This window comes from Salvelinus sp. IW2-2015, linkage group LG3 (assembly GCF_002910315.2).
Source record: "Salvelinus sp. IW2-2015 linkage group LG3, ASM291031v2, whole genome shotgun sequence".
Lineage (NCBI taxonomy): Eukaryota > Metazoa > Chordata > Actinopteri > Salmoniformes > Salmonidae > Salvelinus > Salvelinus sp. IW2-2015.
Genome location: NC_036840.1, coordinates 20283571 through 20311537, shown reverse-complemented (window position 1 = coordinate 20311537; position 27967 = coordinate 20283571). Strand labels below are relative to the sequence as shown.

The 27967-nt window shown below is 41.0% G+C and overlaps 1 protein-coding gene across 4 annotated transcripts in view; it reads right to left on the bottom strand.

Annotated features, from left to right (window-relative positions):
* The window catches only part of LOC111952080 (myotubularin), a 64689-nt gene extending 37809 nt beyond the window's left edge, over positions 1 to 26880 (bottom strand). For 3 of the 4 annotated variants that reach the window (XM_023970564.3, XM_023970572.3, XM_070435080.1), the window contains exons 1-4: positions 26799 to 26880; positions 21691 to 21763; positions 11902 to 11971; positions 9126 to 9220 (exon numbers count right to left, since the gene is read on the bottom strand). In XM_023970564.3, the coding sequence (XP_023826332.1) occupies positions 9126 to 9220; positions 11902 to 11971; positions 21691 to 21759 (234 nt within the window). In that variant the 5' untranslated portion in view covers positions 21760 to 21763; positions 26799 to 26880. The remainder of the gene's footprint in view (positions 1 to 9125; positions 9221 to 11901; positions 11972 to 21690; positions 21764 to 26798) is intronic. The other variant, XM_024134590.2, reaches the window with a different exon arrangement.
* Positions 26881 to 27967: the final 1087 nt, after the last annotated feature.

Below are 27967 nucleotides of genomic sequence, written 5' to 3'. Positions count from 1 at the left end.
TGTGGAAGGTGATCTACACCAACACGTTTCTGAGACGCGAACATTTTGATCCAGTGGTAGATTTAAAAAAAATATATATTCTAGTCAAATGATGCAAGGTTAAATGACGCTGCTGTCAAATGTGTCTATTGTAAGTTGATATGGATTTGTCTGTGCATWGGCCTAGAAAAGGAGCACAGAAACATGTTAATAAAAATAATGCTTATTCCCTAGAATTCCCAATATCAACCGAATGTAGCTGTATATTACAACCAAAAAGATAGTTCATTGAGAGGGTCTCTCCTCGGAACCAGGCGATGGGATGTCAGGAAGAGCTTCGATCCCTGACATTAAAACCTGGCCACAGTCAAGCTGGCCATGATGATTGCAAACAGTTGCAAAGGAGGTTCAAAACAGTTATCAGTGATTAAATTAATGCAGAAAACATACACACTGTAGCCAAGTAATGCATGCTGTTAAGGGACGCTACTGTGAGTTGCCATATATAAACACCACGCCGTGTGCATACTATTCCAGCACTGCTGAGATGAGATCATTCCTCGGATCCAGGGGATGGGCTATCAGGTAGAGCTTCAATCCCTGGTAGCTGGACCTGTTCACTCTCAGGCATTGGATTATAGATAATGACATGGGTCATAACAGGTTTTTATATTAGATTAACACAGAAATGCTGACGTCGTGACTTCGCGGTAACGCGCCAGACATCAAGGTATATGCGATTAGTGCTACCCAAGGAACTGGGTTCGTCACCCTGTCTTGCAGTCACTCAATTCCTACTGCCTTGGTAATTGTAAAAAATCCCAATAAATTTTTTTAAAAATAAAACACAGCAAACATACACAGCCGTATATCATACTGTATGTAGTCTGTTATAGTGGTTGTATTTAGAATTAACATAAACCATCAACACATTTCAATAGCTACAGTCTATACAGTGCATTCTGAAGGTATTCAGACCCCACCCTTTATTGTTACGTTACAGCCTTATTCTAAAAATGGAGTAAATACATTTTTTCCTCAACAAACTACACACAATACCCCATAATGACAAAGCAACGTTTTTATTTATTTAGTTATAAAAAAAAGTATTCAGACCCTTTGCTATGAGACTCAAAATTGATTTCAGGTGCATCCTGTTTCCATTGATCATTCTTGATGTTTCTACAACTTGGAGTCCACCTGTGGTAAATTCAATTGATTGGACATGATTTGGAAAAGAACACACCGGTCTATATAAAAGGTCCCACAGGTGACAGTGCATGTCAGAGCAAAAACAAAGCCACTCCACCAATCAGGCCTTTAAGTACAGTGGCCTGACGGAAGCCACTCCTCCAACTCTCAGACCATGAAAAACAAGATTCTCTGGTCTGATGAAACCAAGATTGAACTCTTTGGCCTGAATGCCAACCGTCACTTCTGGAGGAAACCTGGCACCATCCCTATGGTGAAGCATGGTGGTGGCAGCATCAGGCTGTGGGGATGGTTTTCAGTGGCAGGGACTGGGAGACTAATCAGGATCGAGGCAAAGATGAAAGGAGCAACAGAGAGATCCTTAATGAAAACCTCCTCCAGAGCGCTCAGGACCACTCACATTCCAAAAAGAGAATGACCCTAAGCACACAGCCAAGACAGCGCGGGAGGGGCTTCGGGAAAATTCTCCGAATGTCCTTGAGTGGCCCAGCCAGAGCTTGGACTGGAACTCGATCAAACATCTCTGGAGAGACCTGAAAATAGCTTTGCAGCGACACTCCCCATCCAACCTGACAGAGCTTGAGAGGATCTGCAGAAAATAATGGGAGAAAATCCCCAAATACAGGTGTGCCATGCTTGTAGCATCATACCCAAGAAGACTTGAGGCTGTAATCGCTGCAAAAGGTGATTCAACAAAGTACTGAGTAAGAGGGTCTGAATACTTATGTAAATGTGATATTTCAGGGGTTTTTCTTCTAATAAATATGCAAACATAAAAATAAAAACACTGTTTTTGCTTTGTAATTATGAGGTATTGTGTGTAGATTGATTAGGAAAAAAGGCAATTTAATTCATTTTAAAATAAGGCTGTAACGTAACAAAATGTGGAAAAAGTCAAGGGGTCTGAATACTTTCCGAATGCACTGTACATACCATTCGTTGTGGTGTCAGGACAAGCTACACTCCCTACAGACAGGACCTGGACACTCTCCATATCTCTTCTCCACTGGAGGCATTACTCATCCCATGACTCGCCAAACCTTTTCAATTTTGTCATTGTACTCTTCCTACACACAGACACCGAGCCTGGATAGTTGATCAAATAATATTTTTTGGGCCCCACCATAAAGCATGACAAGCGCATTACAAAACATGGTGCACACATACATCTAGAACGTGCCCTTAAATGGGTGGCACCTGCCACGGCCATTGAGACCTTCTTTACGCAGCCTGAAGGCCTATTCCTTGTTCCTGTAGCCACAGTCATTGAGAAAGTGCTCACACATTGCAAAAATAACAGTAATCTTGGGCCTGACTTTTTCCACTCATTCAAAGTTTATCCCATGAAAACTCTTTCAGTGCTTACGGACTGGTGTGTCGCAGTAGAGTCCACCTTTTTACTGGCCAATCCTCTACACTTCTCAGTCACAACATTCAGTGCTTGCTTGATAACAACTTGTGACAAACCTGGAACTTGCATCAAATACTTTGGTATTGCCCTGGGCCGATTACCTTGAAGACATATACCAATTCTTTCCAAAGGACCCCTAAGTATCCGTGACTTTGTACCAGAAGTAGTTGTAACAGTGACCTTAAATAAACGGAAAATAAGGTTTTTAATCATCTGAGATTGCCTCATGCAACACATACAATACATGTATGTGACACACAACATCGGTTATCAGTTACTTCATTGTCAAGAACATTATTTATATATAAATTACCTAGGCTACAATTGTCACCATGATCAACTGAAAATATTAAATGTAGCCTACACATGTGACTGCAGGACTTGTGCAACACTGCTTTAAACCTATATGATAAGTCTAGTAAAATTATAACGATTAATACCGGGATAATAAACAATCAAACAAAAGCTAAGCTAACTTGTAGCTGCATGGCCTATTGCATTGACAAAAGTTAGCAGTAGATAGCGATGTTGTTCGGCGGTAAAGCACTTACTTTAAACTATACGGTGATCACTTTACTTGTCACTTACAGCCGATGATGCACCAAAAACCGGTTGAATTCCTAGCTATATCTGGCAGCTGGTCATCTGTCGCAGGGTTCTTGAATAGGCCTAGTCTGGGCCAGACTCTCAGTGTTTTCCTGAACAGACATTATTTTGGTACTTCTGGTGGTCGAGACAGCTGCGGCATATCTTTTCGTCCTAAATGTAGAATTCTCTCTTTCCCTCACATAACAGACGATTATTTCCACGTCATTGGCACTTTATTATTTGAGTAGCATATTGTGACAGGAGCCACCTAGTGCTTTTGAAAACCCATCACTCAGTGTGATGGGTTTGAAGTCTGGTCACAATAAAGACAATTTACTTTCACCACAAACACTGCATACATCAACATACACTACCATTAAAACGTTAGGGGTCACTTAGAAATGTACTTGTTTTTGAAAGAAAAGCACATTTCTTGTCCATTAAAATAACATTAAATTGCTCAGAAATAGTGTAGACATTATTAATGTTGTAAATGACTATTGTAGCTGGAAACGGCAGAATTTTAATGGACTATCTACATAGGCGTACAGAGGCCCATTATCAGCAACCATCACTCCTGTGTTCCAATGGCACGTTGTGTTAGCCTTTTAAAATGATGAACTTGGATTAGCTAATTGATAATTAGAAAAGCCTTTTGCAATTATGTTAGCACAGCTGAAAACTGTTGTTCTGATTAAAGATGCAATAAAACTGGCCTTCTTTAGACCAGTTGAGTATCTGGAGCATCTGCATTTGTGGGTTCAATTACAGGCTCAAAATGGCCAGAAACAAAGAACTTTCTTCTGAAACTCGTCATTCTATTCTTGTTCTGAGAAATGAAGGCTATTCCATGCGAGAAATTGCCAAGAAACTGAAGATCTCGTACAGCGCTGTGTGCTATTCCCTTCACAGAACAGCGCAAACTGTCTCTAACCAGAATAGAAAGACGAGTTATTTATTTATTTGTAATAATGACAATTACAAAAATACTGAATGAACACATATTTTCACTTAATATAATACATCAATAAAATCAATTTAGCCTCAAATAAATAATCAAACATGTTCAATTTGGTTTAAACAATGCAAAAACAAAGTGTTGGAGAAGAAAGTAAAAGTGCAATATGTGCCATGTAAGAAAGCTAACGTTTAAGTTCCTTGCTCAGAACATGAGAACATATGAAAGCTGGTGGTTCTTTTTAACATGAGTCTTCAATATTCCCAGGTAAGAAGTTTTAGGTTGTAGTTATTATAGGAATTATAGGACTATTTCTCTCTATATGATTTGTATTTCATATACCTTTGACTATTGGATGTTCTTATAGGCACTTTAGTATTGCCAGTGTAACAGTATAGCTTCCATCCCTCTCCTCGCRGCTACCTGGGCTCGAACCAGGAACACATCGACAACAGCCACCCTCGAAGCAGCGTTACCCATGCAGAGCAAGGGGAACAACTACTCCAAGTCTCAAAGCGAGTGACGTTTGAAACGCTATTAGCGCGCACCCCGCTAACTAGCTAGCCATTTCACATCGGTTACACCAGCCTAATCTCGGGAGTTGATAGGCTTGAAGTCATAAACAGCGCAATGCTTGAAGCATTGCGAAGAGCTGCTGGCAAAACGCACGAAAGTGCTGTTTGAATGAATGCTTACGAGCCAGCTGGTGCCTACCATCGCTCAGTCAGACTGCTCTATCAAATCATAGACTTAATTATAACATAATAACACAGAAAAAAAGAGCCTTTGGTCATTAATATGGTCGAATCCGGAAATGATCATTTCGAAAACAAAACGTTTATTCTTTCAGTGAAATACGGAACCGTTCCGTATTTTATCTAACGGGTGGCATCCATAAGTCTAAATATTCCTGTTACATTGCACAACCTTCAATGTTATGTCATAACTACGTAAAATTCTGGCAAATAAGTTCGCAACGAGCCAGGAGGCCCAAACTGTTGCATATACCCTGACTCTGCGTGCAATGAGCGCAAGAGAAGTGACACAATTTCACCTGGTTAATATTGCCTGCTAACCTGGATTTCTTTTAGCTAAATATGCAGGTTTAAAAATATATACTTCTGTGTATTGATTTTAAGAAAGGCATTGATGTTTGTGGTTAGGTACACTTTGGAGCAACGACAGTCCTTTTTCGCGAATGCGCACTGCATCGATGATATGCAACGCAGGACACGCTAGATAAACTAGTAATATCATCAACCATGTGTAGTTATAACTAGTGATTATGATTGTTTTTTATAAGATCATTTTAATGCTAGCTAGCAACTTACCTTGGTTTCTTACTGCACTCGCGTAACAGGCAGGCTCCTCGTGAGGCAGGTGGTTAGATCGTTGGACTAGTTAACCGTAAGGTTCCAAATTGAATCCCTGAGCTGACACGGTAAAAATCTGTCGTTCTGCCACTGAACAAGGCAGTTAACCCACCGTTCCTAGGCCATCATTGAAAATAAGAATGTGTTCTTAACTGACTTGCCTAGTGAAATAAAGGAGTAAAAAAAAAAAGAAACGGCCAAATCGGTGTCCAGAATTACCGATTTCCGATTGTTATGAAAACTTTAAAATCGGCCCTAATTAAATCGGCCATTCCGATTAAATCGGTCGACCTCTCGTAGGCAGGGCTCTAAAGTGCGACCAATTCGGTCGCASATGCAACAAAAACAATTGCTGCGTGACCAGTACTTTTATTTTGGGAGCACCGTGCGACAAAAAGAATGCATAACAATATTTTGCCGCAACACTTCTCTTCACTGATCATACAAGAAAGGCTGATACGTTGTTTACAAATCATAACCAATCATAATTCTACAAATGTAGATAATTAAACCAATCACACGCCAGGCACAACCAATCCCTTTTCCTGCAAACTTTCCCGTAGATCTGTGCTGCCCCTTTCTGTCAGCTATATGGCATTAGCTAGCTAGCTAGCAAGAACAACAATGAAACATGGTGGATTTACAGCTTTCTTGAACAAAAAAATAATAATTATGAAATGATCAAGCACAAGCAGAAGATGAGGACAATGTCAGAGAAGTTGCCACGTGATCCACCACTTCAGAAAAATATCTACATGTTTCGAGGGGGTTGCTTCGCGAATTCAAGTGGCTACGGAGGTACAAAACTAGCAACAACTGTCTGTTAGTACTGTCGAAATTGGGGTGTAATTGCAGCAAGGAAGACACATTTTGCTACTGGGTCTAGCAACCTAAAAAACACACGAGTCGTTGCTAAAACTTAAGCCAAAATCACATCAAGTACATTGGGGCAGGGGTTGGAGCAACATCACTAAGTCCACTACCAGGCAGCCATATTTGACAGGCAACAACACGTGGCAGCCCAAGCCGGTCAACAGGCCAAGCTATGAAATTTAACAGCACTTACTGCATTGCCAAAGAGATGGTTTTTACCAAATTCAGATGCAATGTTACTCCCCCAGAAAAATAATGGACTACAAATCAACCCAACATATGGAAATGAGTTGTCCTGCACAAACATTATTATAATTTGGTACCATCGCGAAGACTATCCGGGAAGAGGGTTAGTGCAATCAGTGTTCCCTGGGACATCCCTACCCTAACAGCAGGTTGATTCTAGAAAAAACTAAAATCATTAGTTATTGTGAGGAGACTAAACATGTATTTAATTATCCAAGTATCAGTTCATAGTTAGCATGTTGCCTTTTTACAAGATGTATATTACATAGTTTTGTATTATTAGTTTTATTATTTTATTATTAGTTATTAGCAGAATGCAGAAAAGTTTACGGTTGCACTTTTAAATACAATAACTTATGTTTTAATCACCTATATAAATATGTTTGCTGTTGCACTTTGATTACAATAATGTTCTGTTTTGCAGGTTACATTTGTTTGTACAAAACTAATTACCTATGTAAATAGTATTCAAAAGTGCCACTAGCAAACCTATTTAACATAGGTAATTCGCCTTGGACAAACAAATGTAATATACAAAAACAAAACATTGAAAATAATCAAAAGTGCAACAGCAAACCTATCAATGTTCTGTTTTGTATTTTACATTTGTTTGTCCAAAACTAATAACTATTGTAAATATCTTTGCAGTTGCACTTTTGAATACATCATCAAGGTAACAACTGATGACAATTAAGTAATTTTTTCTGGTGCTCCTAAAGTGTCTGGTGCTCCTTATCTTTTGAAGTTAGGAGCACCAGTGCTATCAATTACAAAAGTTAATTTAGAGCCCTGCCTGTAGGTCATGTCCTTCCTGGGAAATAAATGCAATAGGCTAAATGGGAGGAAAGCAATCAAAAGGAAGAAAAAAAGTTAGTAGGGGAATAGCTACCAACTTATATTGACATATTTATCCCATGTAGGGATTCACCTCAATATATTGTTCGGTGTTCGTTAATTGGAGTGGTGTTATCACTGTGTTAATGTCCTGGACCATAGGCAATACAATAATAAATTCCAATGATCAGCAATAATGTTCCTAGTATTAGCCACTTGAGAGGCTATCCTCATCATTGTCTTATGCTGAGGGCAGAATCATAGCAATAGGCTAGGCTGCGTGATGGTGCATGGATAGGCTACCTGGGAGCCTAGTGGTTAGAGCGTTGGACTTGTAATCGAAAGGTTGCAAGATCGAATCTCCGAGCTGACTTGGTAAAAATCTGTCGTTCTGCCCCTGAACAAGGCAGTTAACCCACTGTTCCTAGGCCGTCACTGAAAATAAGAATTTGTTCTTAACTGACTTGCCTAGTTTAAATAAAGGTACAATAAAATAAATGGATAGCATACCAGAATATTGAGCCAGTCATGATGGGGTTCCATCTGTCGACTCCTCCCCTTGTGTATTGGTCTTAATGTGATTCTAAAAGAAATCCTGAGCTTCCTTGGCAGTGGTGAACATATATGTTGTGTTCCGGAATGTCAAGACTAGTTTTGCCGGGTGGATGAAGGCGCTTCTCAGATTTAGCTCGTGTAGCTGGGATCTCACCTAATTGTAGGTTGCCCTCCGTTTTAGCAGTTCGGCACTCAGGTCTGGGTAGATGTTAATCCTCTTCTCCTAATAGGTCAGAGCCCCCAATTCCGCTGCAAGGCGAACAATTCGCCGTTTGACTTGGATTAGTTGCCGAGAGGACCCATTTGGTGCGCAATGTTTATCACTGGTACAGGACCCAGCTTCTCCTACTCGAACAGGTCATAGAAAATATTTCTCATGAAGGAAGTTGAGTTGCCCTCTTCCACACCAGTTTCTAGTCCTATGATCCGCACAGTGAATTTACAGGAATGATTTAAGTGATTCTTTCTTTTAGGAYATTGATTGCCTATTCTAGTTTAGCTCGCGCTAATCTTAGTTCGCGTTTCCAGGTCATGGAGTCTCACCCGCATTCTTCAGACTTTCCACTTTAGTTGAAAAGGTATCTACTTTAGAAGTGAGCACGGCGAGTGAAGTCGAGGGCAGAGTTAATCTCCTCACAAACAATTTCTCGGATAGTAGCGGCCAGCTCTTTCTGCTGTCTGGTGTTGAGAGCCACCACGTTCCCACAGGTGAATTGTGGGCGGACAGATTATGCCACCTGCTGAAGCGAAATAGACCTGCTAGTTTTTTTCTTGTAATACAATGAACGTTCCACACCTTAACATGGTGTTTACTAGTGAACACTTTTACTAAACAAGTCTGCTCATTTCTTGTAATTCTGCAAAAGAAAGCCACGCGTTCATTGACAAGGAGTAGTTAAGTATATAGCAGTCATGTTATTTAGAGAGTTAGACTGACTGGGTGTTCTGATGCCTTCCACACAAGACGCAACCACCACGACAGATGTGTGTGTGTGTGTGTGTGTGTGTGTGTGTGTGTGTGTGTGTGTGTGTGTGTGTGTGTGTGTGTGTGTGTGTGTGAGACACTCACAGGTGTGTGTGTGTGTGTACTACTCACTGCGTCTGCACTCTTGAAGTACAGTCTGTAGTTAGTAATGAAGACTTTGCCTTTGACAGGCCCGCTGAATGGACATATGTACATTATGTCTTTGTCTTGGGGGGGGAAGAGAACACGAGCAATATAAGAATGACCAAGCATATACAACGCACACGTACACACACAAACCATGATGTAAACACTACAGCAAGAAAGAAAAAAGATTTTCAAAAGCTGTATTCAACCAGTCTTAAAATGATCCAAGCAATAAATAACATTGGCAGAAGTGATCCAAGAGAGCAAGTGAGAGAGGAGATAGAGTAATGTTCACTGTTCAGTTTTTATCCCTTTTGTTTCTTGTCTATTTCACTTGCTGTGGCAATGTAAACATGTTTCCCATGCCAATAAAGCCCTTGGAATTGAAGGAGAGACAAATTGAGAGAGCGATAGCGACATTATAACTACTCTGGAACAATGCAAGTTGACACGGCTGGGGAGAGTAGGTTCTTTTCTGAGCCTCTCCTGTGACAACCCAACAAGAATCTCCTCCCTACCACCTCTCATGTAATATTTACAGTAAACACTTACACACCACGTTTTGGTGTGGGCGGTATACTGTATATACAGTGCATTCGGAAAGGGTTCAGAACCCTAGACTTTTCCCACATTGTTATTTACATTTACATTTAAGTCATTTAGCAGACGCTCTTATCCAGAGCGACTTACAAATTGGATGTTACAGCCTTATTCTAAAATTGATTAAATCGTTTCCCCCCCCCCCTCAATCTACACACACACACAACACCCCATAATGAAAAAGCAAAAACAGTTTAGAAATGTTATAAAATGTATTAAAAATAAACTGAAATGTCACATTTACATAAAGTATTCAGACCCTTTACTCAGTACTTTGTTGAAGCACATTTGGCAGCGATTACATCCTTGAGACTTCTTGGGTATGACGTTACAAGCTTGGCACACCTGTAAAATGGGTTGTTTCTCCCATTCTTCCCTGCAGATCCTTTCAATCGCTGTCAGGTTGGATGGGGATCATCACAGCACAGCTATTTTCAGGTCTCTCCAGAGATGTTCGATCGGGTTCAAGTCCGGGCTCTGGCTGGGCCACTCAAGGACATTCAGAGACTTGTCCCGAAGCCACTCCGGCGTTGTCTTGGCTGTGTGCTTAGGGTTGTTGTCCTGTTGGAAGGTGAACCTTCATTCCAGTCTGAGGTCCTGAGTGCTCTGGAGTACGTTTTCATCAAGGATCTCTCTGTACTTTGCTCTGTTCATCTTTCCCTCGATCCTGACTAGTCTCCCTGCCACTGAAAAACATCCCTACAGCATGATGCTGCCACCACCATGCTTCACCGTAGGGATGGTGCAGGGTTTCCTCCAGATGTGACGCRTGGCATTCAGGCCAAAGAGTTCAATCTTGGTTTCATCAGACCAGAGAATCTTGTTTAGGTGCCTTTTTGCAAACTTGTACAGGCTACCATGTGCCTTTTTCATAAAGACCTGATTGGTGGAGTGCTGCAGAGATGGCTGTCCTTCTGGAAGGTTATCCCATCTCCGCAGAGGAACTTTGTCAGAGTGACAATCGGGTTCTTGGTCACCTTCCTGACCAAGGCCCTTCTCCCCCGATTGCTCAGTTTGGCCGGGCAACCAGCTCTAGGAAGTCTTGGTGGTTCCAAACTTCTTCCATTTAAGAATGATGGAGGGCACTGTGTTCTTGGGGACCTTCAATGCTGCAGACATTTTTTGGTACCCTTCCCCAGATCTGTGCTTCGAAGCAATCTTGCAGGACAGCTACTCCTAGGGAGAGTAGCAACAGTGCTAAACTTTCTCCATTTATAGACAATTTGTCTTACCGTGGACTGATGAACATCAAGGCTTTTAGAGATACTTTTGTAACCCTTTCCAGCTTTATGCAAGTCAACTATTCTTAATCTTAGTCTTCTGAGATCTCTTTTGTTCGAGGCATGGTTCACATCAAGCAATGCTTCTACTGAATAGCAAACTCAAATTTCTTGAGTGTTTTTTTTTATAGGGCAAGGCAGCTCTAACCAACCTCATCTCATTGATTGGACTCCACGTTAGCTGACTCCTGACTCCAATTAGAAGTCATTACCCTAGGGGTTCACATACCTGTTCCAACCTACACTGTGAATGTTTGTTTAAATTATGTATTCAATATAGACAAGAAAATACAATAATTTGTGTGTTATTAGTTTAAGCACACTGTTTGTCTGTTGTGACTTAGATGAAGATCAGATCAAATTTGATGACCAATTTAAGGGTTTACATACATTATACAGTGGTAAGAAGAAAAGTATCAATTTTAGAATAAGGCTGTATCGTAACAAAATGTGGAAAAAGTCAAGGGGTCTGAATACTTCCCGAACGCACTGTAAGTATTCTAAGACACCAACTACTGCAGCTGAATGATGACACCAACTTTCAAGGCTAGAGAAGTTCCTCTAAGACAGCTAGAGAAAGGTTACAAGGCTAAATACAGATCACATTCAAGAAATCCTTTATGATGTAACCATCTATGGAATCTGAAACTAACCACTAGTGAGAGTTGCTGTTATGAGAGGTTCCTTTAAGACAGAGAGAGCGAATCTCAATATTTCCTCGATACTTTTTCTTCCCTCTCAAAGCACATTGGAGCAGAAGATCTGAGGCTCCTCCACTCAGATCTTCACCTCCAATATGTTTTGAGGAGGCGAAGAGCGAGGATGCACGCAATCAAGGAAATACAATTGAGATTCACCCAGAAACAGCTTAGAAAACTCACCTATGACTCTCTCCTCTCCGGGCAGTAAGGTGACTGCCAGTGGTTCCATCTTCAGACTCTCTCTGGATGCCTGCCATCAAAACAGACAGAGGAACATTAATAGGACTCTCTCACACACACACGTCTCCTTACAGAGAAAGATGCACACTGCATTTACCACTGCATGGTTAAGACAAGAGGATCCTAATATCCCACAACTCTGTGCCACTATAGCTCGTTATCAATAAACCGTCACAATACGATGTAGAGCTCTATCAGAGTTATACAGCAAGTAACTGCATGATTTTTATGTTCAGTAAACAAATTGATTATGCATTTTCAGGAACTCGAAGGTAGCCTATCCATTTGGCATGTAGCTAACTAGCTAGCTAAGCAAACAACATGTCATTTAGCTTGCTTTATCAGAGATTAGGCTTCTGGAAAGAGCTTGACATCTGCAAGGCCTCGTACTGGTAAAGTTGTCAGTCAGACTACTGTCGTCACCACTATAGATGGCAAGAAAATCAAACAATATTTGGATAATGCCATCTAGTTTATCCCCTGAAAGTTAGCATGTTAAATAGCCATAGAAGTGATGTTATTAGCTAGCTAGCCAATTTGACGTGGTCCATCAATTAAGGCTGACCCCATTTAGTTGACTGGTCGATTGTTTGGTCGATAGGCTGTTGGTCGTCAGAAATGTCTTTAGACACTTGTCTGATTTGCGTCTGCCTGAGGGGACTAATCAATTGTGGAGGCCTTGGGGAAGGCACATCCATCACTCTAAGACATGTGCTACAGAAATTGTATGTGGTTATATTACGTAAGAACAATGGCGCAACACGAATACAGATTATATTATTTTATAACAAATGCGGTTTCTACCAGATTGGATAGCGGCCGTTGTCCTGAAACACATCAGTGCGCTGTTGAATTGGCATTTCCTACACCATGTCGCTATGTGCAAAATAGCACAGTTAACCAGCATATTGGCTGCCGAGTTAGGAGACGAGAAAACAGCGCTTGCCATGAATTGTCTTAGAAAAGTGAGGAGAGCGGAAACCTCAACTTAATTAGGTCTATAATCAATAGCCTAACTGTTAAATGTGCCTGGCCTTACAAATCATCCAGATACAGTGCCTTCGGAAAGTGTTCAGACCCCTTGACTTTTTCCACATTTTGTTAAGTTACAGCCTTATTGTAAAATGGATTAAATAAAAAAACAAAATCAATCCTCAGCAATCTACAAACAATATCCAATAATAACAAAGCAAAAACATGTTCATTTTTGCAAATGTATAAAAACATATCTTATTTACATAAGTATTCAGACCCTTTGCTATGAGACTCGAAAGGTTCATCCTGTTTCCATTGATCATCCTTGAGATGTTTCTACAACTTGGAGTCCACCTGTGGTAAATTCTATTGATTGGACATGATTTGGAAAGGCACACCTGTCTATATAAGGTCCCACAGTTCACAGTGCATGTCAGAGCAAAAACCAAGCCATGAGGTCGAAGGAATTGTGTTCAAGACAGGATTGTGTTGAGGCACAGATCTGGGGAAGGGTACCAAAACATTTCTGCAGCATTGAAGGTTCCCATGAACACAGTGGCCTCCATCATTCTTAAAATGCAAGAATTTTGGAACCACCAATTCTCTTCCTAGAGCTGACCACCCGGCCAAACTGAGTAATCAGGGGAGAAGGGCCTTGGTCAGGGAGGTGACCAAGAACCCGATGGTCACTCTGACAGAGCTCCAGAGTTCCTCTGTGGAGATGGGAGAATCTTCCAGAAGGACAAGCATCTCTGCAGCACTCCACCAATCAGGCCTTTATGGTAGAGTGGCCAGACGGAAGCCACTCCTCAGTAAAAGGCACAACAGCCCACTTGGAGTTTGCCAAAAGGCACCTAAAGTCTCTCAGACCATGAGAAACAAGATGATCTGTTCTGATGAAACCAAGATTGAACCCTTTGGCCTGAATGCCAAGCGTCATGTCTGGAGGAAACCTGGCACCATCCCTACGGTGAAGCATTGTGGTGGCAGCATTATGCTGTGGGCATGTTTTTCAGCAGCAGGGACTGGGAGATTAGTCAGGATCGAAGCAAAAATGAACGGAACAAAGTACAGAGAGAAATCCTTGATGAAAACCCGCTCCGGAGCGCTCAGGACCTCAGGTGAACCTTCGCCCCAGTCTTCAACAGGACAACGACCCTAAGCACACAGCCAAGACAACGCAAGAGTGGCTTCGGGACAAGTCTCTGAATGTCCTTGAGTGGCCCAGCCAGAGCCTGGACTTGAACCCGATCGAACATCTCTGGAGAGACCTGAAAATAGCTGTGCAGCAACACTCCCCATCCAACTTGACAGCGCTTGAGAGGATCTGCAGAGAAGAAATGGGAGAAACTCCCCAAATACAGGTGTGCCATACTTGTAGCGTCATACCCAAGAACACTCTAGGTTGTAATCGCTGCCAAATGTGCTTCAACAAAAGTACTGAGTAAAGGGTCTGAATACTTATGTAAATGTGACATTCGTTTTTTTTATACATTAGCAACAAAAAAAATTGCCAGCTGTACTAATTTTCTAGCAGTAGCTTGCTAAGTAAACATTATCAGTTAACAATGGGCCCTTCTGCTGCTTGACAAGCAGGCCCGACAAAGGATGGGAAATTAACATTAACCACTTATACTTGTCAGGTATAGTTCACTTCTATTTTATATCGCTCAAATACAGTGCCTTCAGAAAGTATTCATACCCCTTGACTTTTTCCACATTCTTTTATTACAGCCTGAATTTAAAATGTATTCAATTGAGATTGTGTCATTGGCCAACATACAATACTCCAAAATGTCAAAGTGAATTGTTTTTAGAAATGTTTACAAATCAATTAAAAATGAAAAGTTGTGAAATGTCTTGAATCAATAAGTATTCAACCCCTTTGTTAACCTCTTGACGCTAGGGGTCAGACTTTTTTTATTATTCTACTTTTTTTTTWAAAATAACATTCCCAAGGTAAACGGACTATTTCTCAGGTCCAGATTGTAGAATATGCATATCATTTACAGATTAGGATAGAAAACACTCCAAAGTTTCCAAAACTGTCAAAATATTGTCTGTGAGTATAACAAAACTGATTCTGCAGGCGAAAACCTGAGAAAATCTAACCCGGAAGTGATTCTTTTTTTTTTATCTGTGTTTCCTGGCCCGTCTTTCTTCCATTTAAAGGGGTATGAACCAGATTCCTTTTCCAGTGGCTTCCTCAGGCTGTGACCAGGCTTTAGACATAGTTTCAGGCTTTTATTTTGAAAAATTAGCGAGATTTTTCAAAACTAGTCAGGTGGCCTCTGATTAGTTCCTGCGCGCGAGAGGGGTAGCTCTCCATTTTCTTTCTCTTTTATTGAATAGGTTACGGTCCGGTTGAAATATTATAGATTATGTTTGTTAAAAAACAACCTGAGGATTGATTATAAAAAACATTTGACATGTTTCTAAAGAACATTACGGATACTTTTTGGAATTTTCGTCGAACCGAACGAGGCTTTGGTTTTCTGAACATAACGCGCAACCCAAATGGCGTTTTTGTTATAAAAGTAATATTTATCGAACAAAAATAACATTTGTTGTGTAACTGGGAGTCTCGTGAGTGCAAACATCCGAAGATTATCAAAGGTAAGCGATTAATTTGATTGGTTTTCTGACTTTCGTGACCATGCTAATTTGGGGCTAGCTGTTGTAGCATTGATTGATACACTCACAAAAGCTTGGATTGCTTTCGCTGCAAAGCATATTTTCAAAATCTGACACGATAGGTGGATTAACAACAAGCTAAGCTGTGTTTTGGTATATTTCACTTTTGATTGCATGATTATAAATATTGTTAGTAATATTTTGCGCCCTGCAATTCAGCGGTTGTTTAGGAAAATGATCCCGCTAAAGGGATCCGTAGCGCAGAGAAGTTAAGGAAAGCCTAAATAAGTTCGAGTAAAAATGTGCTTAGGTATTTATCTGAACAAATTAACAACAGACTTTCAGTATGCTTATAGAGAAGGGCACTCATCATGTACTGCACTGACACAAATGACTGATGATTGGTTGAAAGAAATTGATAAGAAGATTATGCGAGCTGTACTGTTAGATTTCAGTGCAGCCTTTGATATTATTGACCATAACCTGTTGTTGAGAAAACTTGTATTATGGCTTTTCAACCTTTGCCATATTGTTGATTCAGCGCCATCTATCGAATATAACTCAAAGGGTTTCCTTTAATAGAAGCTCTTATGTCAAATGTAAAGTGTGGTGTACCACAGGGCAGCTCTCTGGGTCCTCTACTCTTTTGTATTTTAACCAATGACATGCCACTGGCATTAAACAAAGCATGTGTGTCCATGTATGCTGATGACTCAACCATAAAACGCATCAGCAACCACAGCTAATGAAGTCAAACTCTTAGTAAAGAGTTGCAGTCAGTTTTAGAATGGGTGGCCAGTAATAAACTGGTTCTGAAAAGGGCTGTGGCAGTCATGAAATTTTGTCAGCTAGTTACTGTAATGCAGAAGTCTGCCGGTCGCACATTAATTGACCTTCAATTAACAAACACAATTAGCATCTCCAGGCCTCCACTCACACAAGCTGCTGATGCATGCCTTTGGAACATCTACATTTTTTAAAAGGCTAATAAATCTATTTAATATACACTATTACAAAAAATCCATTATTTATTTTAGTCAGGTCTAAAGAAACATGATATGAAAAAATTTCAGAAGAACAGCATATGAGTTGGCCAACTGTATGTTATCTGGCTATGCTCCATGCCATAGGCTTGTTCATTTAGCTGACAAGATATGCTTATAAGTTCCATGTAACTATTTTATATGATTTTATAGTAGAATAATATAATTGAACTTGGCTGAATAAAATAGAAAGGATATTTTTCCTCATTCCGGAGCAAGRGCGCATGTGAAGTGGCTTCGCTGAGCATAAAAGTGATCATTTGAAACAGGTCCTACATGCTAGATGTAGAGTAATTTGGCAACTGCAGTTGTGAATGATACAACCCTTAGAACGTCTTACAAATCAAAACATATGGAGCTGCATGATGCGACCATAGGCTGTTGATGATTGGCGAAAGTAGCAAAAAAAGCTTGCGCTCTGTTCCTTGCCTCAGGCTGCACAGCTGTTCTCTCATCAGACTATTCTCAATGAATCTTGTCTTTACTAGTATCTAACATTTGGGGCAGAAGAAAGAGACGTCATCTGTATGAACTCGAATAGCGAATGGAGGCTGTGTGCTGCCAGTCCGTTTTTCAAGGGGCTCTACAACCCTGTTTCCGCGGCTACCCGGTGCTTAATTTGGGAAACCAAGTCTAATCTGTATGGGAACATTGAAAGTAACATGTTTTCGCAACACATATTTTACTAAACTGTTGACAAGCGCACTGCATGCTCGAGAAAAGAATAAAGGGGAGAGAGGAGAAGATGGAAACGGTGGTGATATAGTCTGTATAGCTAAAGGTGTGTCACCCAATTTATTATGAAAATATATTTWAAAAATGTCCTATTACCCGGATATTCAAAAATTTAATTCACTATAATTGTAGGCTACCTGTAAGCCGCCCTGCACAACCAATAGCATCGCCAAGGGCTATTCATTCTCTCCCAGACTCGTGGATAGAAATTTGGAACATAGCATTAGGTAACCAGTCCATTCAGTATGCATATGAATACAGTCCACACTCAAAGAACATTACTCAAATTGGTTTCATTTTGGAGTATAGGCTAGAGCAATTATGTACCAAAGACATCTTAAATCAGTTGTGTTTTTCTGCCATGCGTAATACAATACCAGTCAAATCTTGACAAGCCTACTCATTCAAGCGTTTTTCCTTTATTGTTACTATTTTCTATATTGTAGAATAAAGGTGACAACATCAAACCGAACAAATAACAGGTGATTGTGGAGGCCAGGTCATCTTGGTCAAATAGCCCTTACACAGCCTGGAGGTGTTTTGGGTCATTGTCCTGTTGAAAAACAAATGACAGTGGGCCTAAGCGCAAACCAGATGGGATGGCATATAGCTGCAGTATGCTGTGGTAGCCATGCTGGTTAAGAGTGCCTTGAATTCTAAATAAATCACAGAGTGTCACCAGCAAAACACCCCCACACAATCACACCACCTCCTCCATTCTTCATGGTGGGAACCACACATGCGGAGATCATCCGTTCACCTACTCTGCGTCTCACAAAGACACGGCGTTTGGAACCAAAAATCTCAAATTTGGACTCATCAGACCAAAAGGACAGATTTCCACCGGCCTGATGTCCATTGCTCATGTTTCTTGACCCAAGCAAGGATCTTCTTATTATTGGTGTCCTTCAGTAGTGGTTTCTTTGCAGCAATTAGACCGTGAAGGCCTGATTCACGCAGTCTCCTCTGAACAGTTGCTGTTGAGATTTGTCTGTTACTTGTACTCTGTGAAGCATTTATTTGGGCTGCAATTTCTTAGGCTGGTAACTCTAATGAACTTATCCGCTGCAGCAGAGGTAACTCTGGGTCTTCCATTCCTGTAGCAGTCCTCATGAGAGCCAGTTTCATCATAGCGCTTGATGGTTTTTGCGACTGCACTTGAAGAAACTTTCAAAGTTCTTGAAATGTTCTGGATAGACTGACCTACATGTCTTAAAGTAATAATCGATTGTCTTTTCTCTTTGCTTATTTGAGCCGTTCTTGCCATAATATGGACTTGGTCTTTTACCAAATAGGGCTATCTGCTGTATACCACCCCTACCTTGTCACAACACAACTGATTAGCTCAAACACATTAAGAAGGAAAGAAATTCCACAAATGTACTTTTAACAAGGCACAAATGTTAATTGAAACGCATTCCAGGTGACTACCTCATGAAGCTGGTTGAGAGAATGACAAGCATGCGCAAAGCTATATTTGGAGTTGTTTAATACTTTTTTGGTTACTACATGATTCCATGTGTGATTTCATAGTTTTGATGTCTTCACTATTATTCTACAATGTAAAAAACAGTAAAAAGAAATTAAAACCCTGGAATAAGCAGGTGTTCAAACTTTTGACTGGTACTGTACGCAGTAGGCAATGTATTGTATAACGGCATAACAATCATTTTAATTCCTGTGGGGGGGGGGGGGGCTTGGGCTCCTAAGCCGATTGTGTATGCGTATTTGTGTATGCGTATATAAAACCATGTTTTACACTCAGTTTCAACCTGCTGTTGAACTTCTTTCTTCAAGTTGATCATCACAGTGAGTTGAGTTTTAAAAGCAACATACTGTTTTGATGTGTTTGATGTGATTTTTGATTGCATTTGCATTGATGCCCGAGTGGTTAGAGGGACAACAGAGCCCAGAGTACCAGGCCATTAGCGACCTGATGGTTGTTTGCAAATTGGGTACTACCAAAGCATGTCCAAAGTGCATAAAAAGGAGATTACCTTGACCTAACGGTCACGTGGAATTTTACTGTGGTCATGACTCATGACTGCCGGGTCTGGCGGTAATACGGTCACCGCAACAACCTTAGTCCTGAACATCTCTGAAACTAAGGGCATTGTATTTGGTACAAATCATTCACTAAGTTCTAGAACCCAGCTGAATCTGGTAATAAATGGTGTGGCTGTTGAACAAGTTGAGGCGTCTAAATGACTGTGTGTTACCTTAGATTGTAAACTGTCATGGTCAAAACATATAGATTCAATGGATGTAAAGATGGGGAGAAGTATGTCCGTAATAAAGAGATGCTCTGCTTTTTTGACATCACATTCCACAAAGCAAGTCCTACTGCCCCTGGTTTTATTACACCTGGACTACTGCCCAGTTATATGGTCAAGTGCTGCAAAGAAGGACATAGGCAAATTACACTTGTCCCAGAACAAAGCAGCACAGGTGGACCTTCGATGTACACGGAGGGCTAATATGAAGAACATGCATGTCAATCTCTCCTGGCTCAAAATGGAGGAGAGATTGACTGCCTCACTACTTGTCTTTGTGAGAGGTATTGACGTGTTGAAAGCGCCGAACGGTCTGTTCAAACAGCTAACACACAGCTTAGACACCCATACAGTACATACCCCCACAAGACATGCCACCAGGGGTCTCTTCTCGGTCCCCAAGTCCAGAACAGAGGCTGGGAAACGCAAGGCACTACAGAGCCATGACTACATGGAACTCTTCCACCAATTAACTCAAGCTAGCAGTACAATCAGATAAAAAAAACATAAAACACTTCACAGTACAACACAGACTGTGAAGACACACACACTCCAAAAGACACATTTTGTAATATTATATTGTTTCAATATTGTACATTTTTAAAAGGAGCTGTGCAAATTTGCATAATGCCTTGTATGATGTATTGTATTATTTATGATGTAGCCCATTGTTTCATTATGATGTATTGATTTATTATGATGTAGGCTATTGTTTTATGATGATGTATTATTACGATGTAGCCTATTGTTTTATTATGATGTATTGTATTATTTATGATGTAGCCTACTGTTTTATTATGATGTATTGTTTTAGTATGATGTGTTGTTTTGTTCCTGTTTGGACCGCAGGAAGAGTAACAGCTAATAAAACACCAAATCTTCAGTGACGTACTGTATGTGAGAGAGAGGGAGAGAAAGAGAGTGAGGCTACTGTTTAGTATGTGTACATCCGCATGTGCAAGAGAGAGTGTGCCTCGTGTGTGTGTGTGTGTGTGTGTGTGTGTGTGTGTGTGTGTGTGTGTGTGTGTGTGTGTGTGTGTGTGTGTGTGTGTGTGTGTGTGTGTGTGGAGAGAGAGTGTTTGTGTGTCTAGCAAGGGGCACTGTTTCCTTTGGCGTCTAGCCTCCCTAGGTCTCGACAAAGCCACACTTGTGTCCATAGTACTGTACCTAGCCGTCATTTGTTTTGCATGGAAAACCCTCAACAGTCAACGCTATAAGAGCACTGTCTTTATTGGCCGCCACTCGAGGACTTCCTGAGTCGAGAGCCAATAGGAATGAGCAATCTGTGAAAGAGGGTCTCTGTATTGACAAAAACTCTATACCGTGTACACTATCCTGGAAGGCCGTAGGAACGTTTTTCAAAAATTCGACCCAACTGACACACATGATCTAAAGAAAACGACGTGCTATAAATTGCTTTCATGCTGGTTGCCGGAACTGTACAGACAGACAGAGTTCCTACATAAGAGCTTTCAACACAGCACTACTGTCTATGGATGTTAGGTAGAGCCACCATAACTTATTAATGACAGAAGAGGCTAACCAACAGGAGCTAGTAACAGCAGCAACCTAGAAAAAGCCTGGTTAAAAAGTTTGGTCACTGAGTTGAGTTTGCAGATGGATAAAAATAAAAGAAAATCCCCTCAATCTACACACAATGCCCCAAAATGACAAAGCGAAAATAGGCTTTTAGAAATTTTGCAAAGAAAACTTGTGGGGCCAAATAAAATCACCGGCGGGCCACCTATTGGGGAATCCTGGTGTAGAGAGATGTGTGAATGGATACGAGTATGTAAGTGAGAGAGATGAGAGTTTGTGTGTATTAGCGTGTGCTGGCACCATCATCTTTACTGCTCAGCCAAACCGCTGAAACAGCTTATTAGATGTGGTCGGTAGTACGGTATCAGTAGAGCAAATAATATATGCTGCAAACCACAAAATAACACTGAAAAGACACATAGAACAGAGAGTTTGAGAAATAACATGTGAGTATACAGAGCCCTTTGAATTGAAATAGAGAAAGACACAGAGAAGGGAAAGAGAAGCGAGGAAGAGAGCGAGATCCTTACATTCTGACTAGAGCTGTTCTCCAGGGGGTTATTCGAGCGGTTGTAGACTGGTATTGATGCAGAGGCCATGACTCTACAGGGGAGAGAAGATGGAAGGAGAGGAGAGAGGTCAGAGAACAAACGTAAGATATCAATATTGATTAATAAATTCATTGGGACTGTTTCCACTCATGGTTATCCCCAAAAAGAAGAACCACATTAGGTCTTCACAGATCCACCTGTACCCAAATACCTGAGACCCGATCCAGGAACCGAGCAGGTCCGGATCCAGAATTCTAAATAATGTCACATTTCTGGGTTGGTTAGGATATGATTGACACGGGTCTTGGGTATGTGTAATTTTAACTGACTTGTCAGGAAGGGCCTGTACAGATCCGAACGCAAGTGTTGCAGCAGAGAGAGAACATTTCTGATTTATGCTGCTGCTCTTGCTTTTCACAAGAGCGGAGCGCGGCGCTTGTAAAGTCATCAAAGAGGCAATAGGCTACAGTACAGACTATAGAGCCACGCACAGTGTGTGGCAAAAGTTAGGAGATATATAAATCAATGGAAGATGACAGAATTAAAAGTTGTAAGATGAGAAAGCGCATGCACTGCAGCCTCAGTTAGCCTAGCTAGCTAACGTTAGCTAGCTTCTCGTCCCGATTTGATGCAGTCCAAGACATATTTTATGATAAATAACCTAGCTATGGCAGCTAATAGTTTACTGTAGCACGAGTCGTTTTGGTTGGTTGCTGTCTCGTCTCTCCCTCCATGTGTCACTCGCTCACAGTAAGGCCCCTCCCTCGCCCCTACCCGTTTTGCGGGTACTATTTAATGAAGCTGCCAGTTGAGGACTTGTGAGGCGTCTTTCTCAAACTAGACACTTTAATGTACTTGTCCTCTTGCTCAGTTGTGCACCGGGGCCTCCCACTCCTCTTTCTATTCTGGTTAGAGACAGTTTGCGCTGTTCTGTGAAGGGACAATTCTGTTCTTCCAACTTCGTGGCAAAAGTTTGGGGAAGGCCCTTTCCTGTTTCAGCATGACAATGCCCCTGTGCACAAAGTGAGGTTCATACAGAAACGGTTTGTTGAGATTGGTGTGGAAGAACTTGACTGGCCTGTACAGAGCCTTGACCTCAACCTCATCTAATACCTTCGGAATGAATTGGAACGCCGACTGCGAGCCAGGCCTAATCGCCCAACATCAGTCCACGATCTCACTTATGCTCTTGTGGCTGAATGGAAGCAAGTCCCCGCAGCAATGATCCAACACCTAGTGGAAAGCCTTCCCAGAAGAGTGGAGGCTGTTATAGCAGCAAAGGGGGGACAAACTCCATTTTAACGCCCATGATTTTGGAATGAGATCCACAACCATGTTTAATGCCTACTATGCAGTCAACAATTAATTGGGAAGGTGTTTCAGAACAGCCTCAATTCATTGGGGCATGGACTCAACAAGGTGTAGAAAGCATTCCACATGGATGCTGGCCCATGCTGACTCCAATGCTTCCCACAGTTGTGTCAAGTTGGCTGGATGTCCTTTGGGTGGTGGACCATTCTTGATACACACGGGAATCTGTTGAGTGTGAAAAACCCATCAGCGTTGCAGCTCTTGACACACTCAAACCGGTGCGCCTGGCACCTAAATATGGTCAGTCTGTCATGGAAAGTGTTCAGTGCAGGTGTTTCTGATGTTTGCACACTCAGTGTATATCAATACACACAGCTGTGAATCAAACTGAGGTATATTTAAAACACACACACGGATGTGCAGTTATTCAAATATCCGAATATCTGAACTTGAAAAGTTATTAATAAACCAATTAGGCACATTTGGGCAGTCTTGACAATTTTTTACAGACATGCAATGGTTCATTGGATCAGTCTAAAACGTTGGACATACACTGCTGCCATCTAGTGGCCAAAATCTAAATTGCATCTGGGCTGGAATAATACATTATGGCATTTCTCTAGCATACAAAGGTAATACAAAACCTGCATGTTTTATCTTTTATCAGATCTAATGTGTTATATTATCCTACATTAATTTCACATTTCCACAAACTTCAAAGTGTTTCCTTTCAAATGGTATCAAGAATATGCATATGCTTGCTTCAGGTCCTGAGCAACAGGCAGTTAGATTTGTCATTTTAGGCGAAAATTTGAAAAAAACGGATCCTTAACTAGCGTCTCTAGGCTACTCCAGTCAAGACAGGCATTGTTATATGGGATGATAAATAACATTGTGGATGCAACAAATTAGCTTGGCTGTAGCCGAGTTGCCTTGGATATCTGATATCCAACAAAAATGTATGATACTATTCGTATAGTGAAATTATTTCAAACCCCTATCCTAACACACACACACACACACAAATCAAACTGCTCATCTCAAGGAGCAGCTATTACAGTTTGAAGTAGTGACCACTCAAGTTATATTTAGCATCATATAGCCTAGTTCAGCCTGGTTTATTCCAGCACCGGAATATCAAACCAACCAACCAACCAACCATGTCAGTTTAACAGGGCAATCCGGGATTCGAAAAATTAACACAGCAGTCAACCCCGACACCTTTTTGGTAAACAGCTGAGGGATGGGGAAATGTAGGTCTAACCACTGTCAACTTCATAAGGATGCAAGGACAGACCATCCTTGGGAACAAAATGATCGTTTTAACCATGTTTTGAAACTATACCGTGTTTGCTTATTATATTGTTCAGCAGCAATGGAGAAAAAAAACATTTTATTTTTAAATTGAACCTTTATTTAACTAGGTAAGTCAATTAAGAACAAATTCTTATTTACAACAACAACCTACACCAGCCAAACCTGGACGACGCTGGGCCAATTGTGTTCCGGCCTATGGGACTCCCAATCACGTCCGGTTGTGATACAGCTTATATTTTGGGAGTCAGGTGAGCTAAGCTCATGAGGCATTTATAGGTTACATTCTTCAATGGATAGGCCTATATATCATTGATTTAAAAGTCAACGTTTGGATTGTCCCTTAAATGCTAAAGGTATAAGTCAGGACATTAATAATTTCATTGAAAGTGCCAGTCTCTATATCTGATATAGCAACATCGGGCACATCAACATACTGTAACCAATGAGGTAGTGCTACGCTGCGTCGAGACAAAGAGCATCGCTATTTATAACGTTTGACACACACACGCCAGACACAGACACACGCAAACACAGACAAATATATACAGTGAACAAAAGTATAAACACAACATGTAAAGTGCTGGTCCCGTGTTTCATTTCTATCAAAATGTTGTGCCCAAATTTGTTTACATCCCTGCTAGTGGCATATTAAGAAGCTGATTAAACAGCATAATCATTACACAGGTGCACCTTGTGCTGGGGACAATAAAATGTCACTCTAAAATGTGCAGTTTTGTCATTTCCACCAGAGTTGTTTCCAGAGAATTTTATGTTAATTTCTCGACCATAAGCCGCATCCAACATCGTTTTAGAGAATATGTCAGTATGTCCGACCGGCTTCACAACCGCAGACCACGTGTAACCATGCCAGGCCAGGATCTCCACAACTAGCTTCTTCACCTTCGGGATCATCAGAGGAGGGAAGGGGTGGTGCTGAGGAGTATTTCTGTCTGTAATAAAGCCCTTTTGAGGGGAGAAAAGTCATTCTGATTGGCTGAACCTGGCTCCCTAGTGGGTGTGCCTGGCTCCCAAATGGGTGGGCCTATGCCCTCTCAGGCCAACCCTTGGCTGTGCCCCTGCCCAGTCATGTGAAATCCATAGATTAGGGCCTAATGAATGTATTTAAATTGAGTGATTTCCTTATATGAACTGTATCTGAGCAACATATTTGAAATTGTTGCATGTATATTTTTGTTCAGAATATTTGACAAGTGAAACGGAGGGTGGGAGACAAGGGGGCTGCCCTAGCTTAGCAAGCCTCATCATACAGTACGTCACTACAAACTACTCTCATCTATTCAATCCATCACACAAACACAACAGAGACAGACACAGAGACAGACCTCCCCCCCAAAAGGGCAAAATCAATACCTGCATTGTTGTTGATATTATCATACTGTAGGCTGATGCTGCAAGTGGGTCAAACACTGGTTTACATCCAAAATAGCACCATATACCCTACATAGTGCACTACTTTTGACCAGAGTTCTATGGACCCTGGTCAAAATTAGCACACCATATAGGGAATAGGGTACCATTTGGGTCAAGCATTCTGTCCTATATTCAATATTCTGGTTACCTCTTTTGGATGAATGCAATATGAAAAAACATTTTGATAGATTTATGTGCTAAAGAATATCCACACGAGGTCTAACGTTAATGATTCAATAATGTTCCTTTCAAGCTCTGAGCTTATTAAAAGCTATTATCCCGATGACTACATTTTCATGGTCGATGCTACTATGATACAATGTGTTACATGTATCATTGCAACAGCATGACAACCTCCCCACTTTCCATTTGTATCCAGTGTAAGTGACAAATACTGTAGCAACAAAGTAGCACTAGCACGGGACTGTCACAAGTGAAGTCAGACTTGCAATGCAGAAATATGGGAAACGAATAGTGTTTTGAATTGAAACCATATCACGCTAACGTTAATCATCTCGGGAACGTTTTGTATTCTAACTGACTATACTTGTAATTCCTGCTTGCTGACTAGCCCGATCCCCAAAATCAAGTAAGGTGTAGGAGAAATGGAATGCAAAACTAGCTTCAATGTTGCGCTGAAAAAAACAACATTATGCTAGTATAGACGTTACGGCTCAAATAACATTGTAAACACAAAAAATAACCACCAACTGAAAGGAATGTTTCCAAAATAAAGGCTTCAAACACGCGATAACACAACTTTTACAACTTTGCCCCTGCCCCATTCCAGCAAGAGCGCAAAGCCAAAACTCGAGCCAGTGCATCACATCCACAGACATCATAGAATGCGAGCATCGCGAGCATCGACCAGGAAATAGCGAAGGCCCAAGATAAAACCGACAGCTACTTTAGAACACAACTACGACAGTTTCTCTCGTCTCAGCACAACGTAACATCAACCAACAGCTGCCGAAAAGCCCACACAATTTATTCGCCGCGGTATTTTTATCGTAATTTGTATTACTTACACACAAACTGCAATTCTCCGTTCCTGGATTTGTCAGTCTGTTTTGCACCGCTCTCTCAGGAAGAACTTCACCCAGAGTCACGTGCGGAGCTGTCTTGACGCGGATTGGACGATTGTCAAATTGGACCCTGCAAAGAGTTTCGGGAGTTGTAGGCTAATATTCACTGGTTTGTACTTTGTAATTATATTTCCAGCTATAACGGTTTATTAATATTTTTTAACATGGCATGTAGATTCAGTTTGTATTCATGTGTTTATTGATATGGGGTAGGCCGTCATTGTAAATAACAATTTGTTCTTAACTGACTTGCCTAGTTAAATAAAGGTTAAATATTATTTTTTTAAATTTAATTTAATTTTTTATTTCACCTTTATTTAACCAGGTAGGCTAGTTGAGAACAAGTTCTCATTTGCAACTGCGACCTGGCCAAGATAAAGCCCATACAGTTTGAACAACAACAACACAGAGTTACACATGGAGTAAACAATAAACAAGTCAATAACATAGTAGGGGGAAAAAAGAAAAAAAGAGAATCTATATACAATGTGTGCAAAAGCATGAGAGGTAGGCAATAAATAGGCCATAGGAGCGAATAATTACAATTTAGCAGATTAACACTGGGGTGAAATCATCAGATTATCATGTGCAAATAGAAATACTGTGTGTGCAAAAGAGCAAAAAGTAAATAAAATAAAACAGTATGGGGATGAGGTAGGTAAATTGGGTGGGCTATAACCGATGGACTATGTACAGCTGCACGATCGGTTAGCTGCTCAGATAGCAGATGTTAAAGTTGTTGAGGAGATAAAAGTCTCCAACTCAGAGATTTTTGCAATTCGTTCCAGTCGCAGGCAGCAGAGAACTGGAAGGAAAGGCGGCCAAATGATTTTGGCTTTAGGGATGATCAGTGAGATACACCTGCTGGAGCGCGTACTACGGTGGGTTTGCCATCGTGACCAGTGAACTGAGATAAGGCGGCGCTTTACCTAGCATAGCCTTGTAGATGACCTGGAGCCAGTGGTCTGACGACGAACATGCAGCGAGGCCGCCGACTAGAGCATACAGGTCGCAGTTGGGGGTGGTATAAGGTGCTTTAGTAACAAAACGGATGGCACTGTGATAAACTGCATCCAGTTTGCTGAGTAGAGTATTGGAAGCTATTTTGTAGA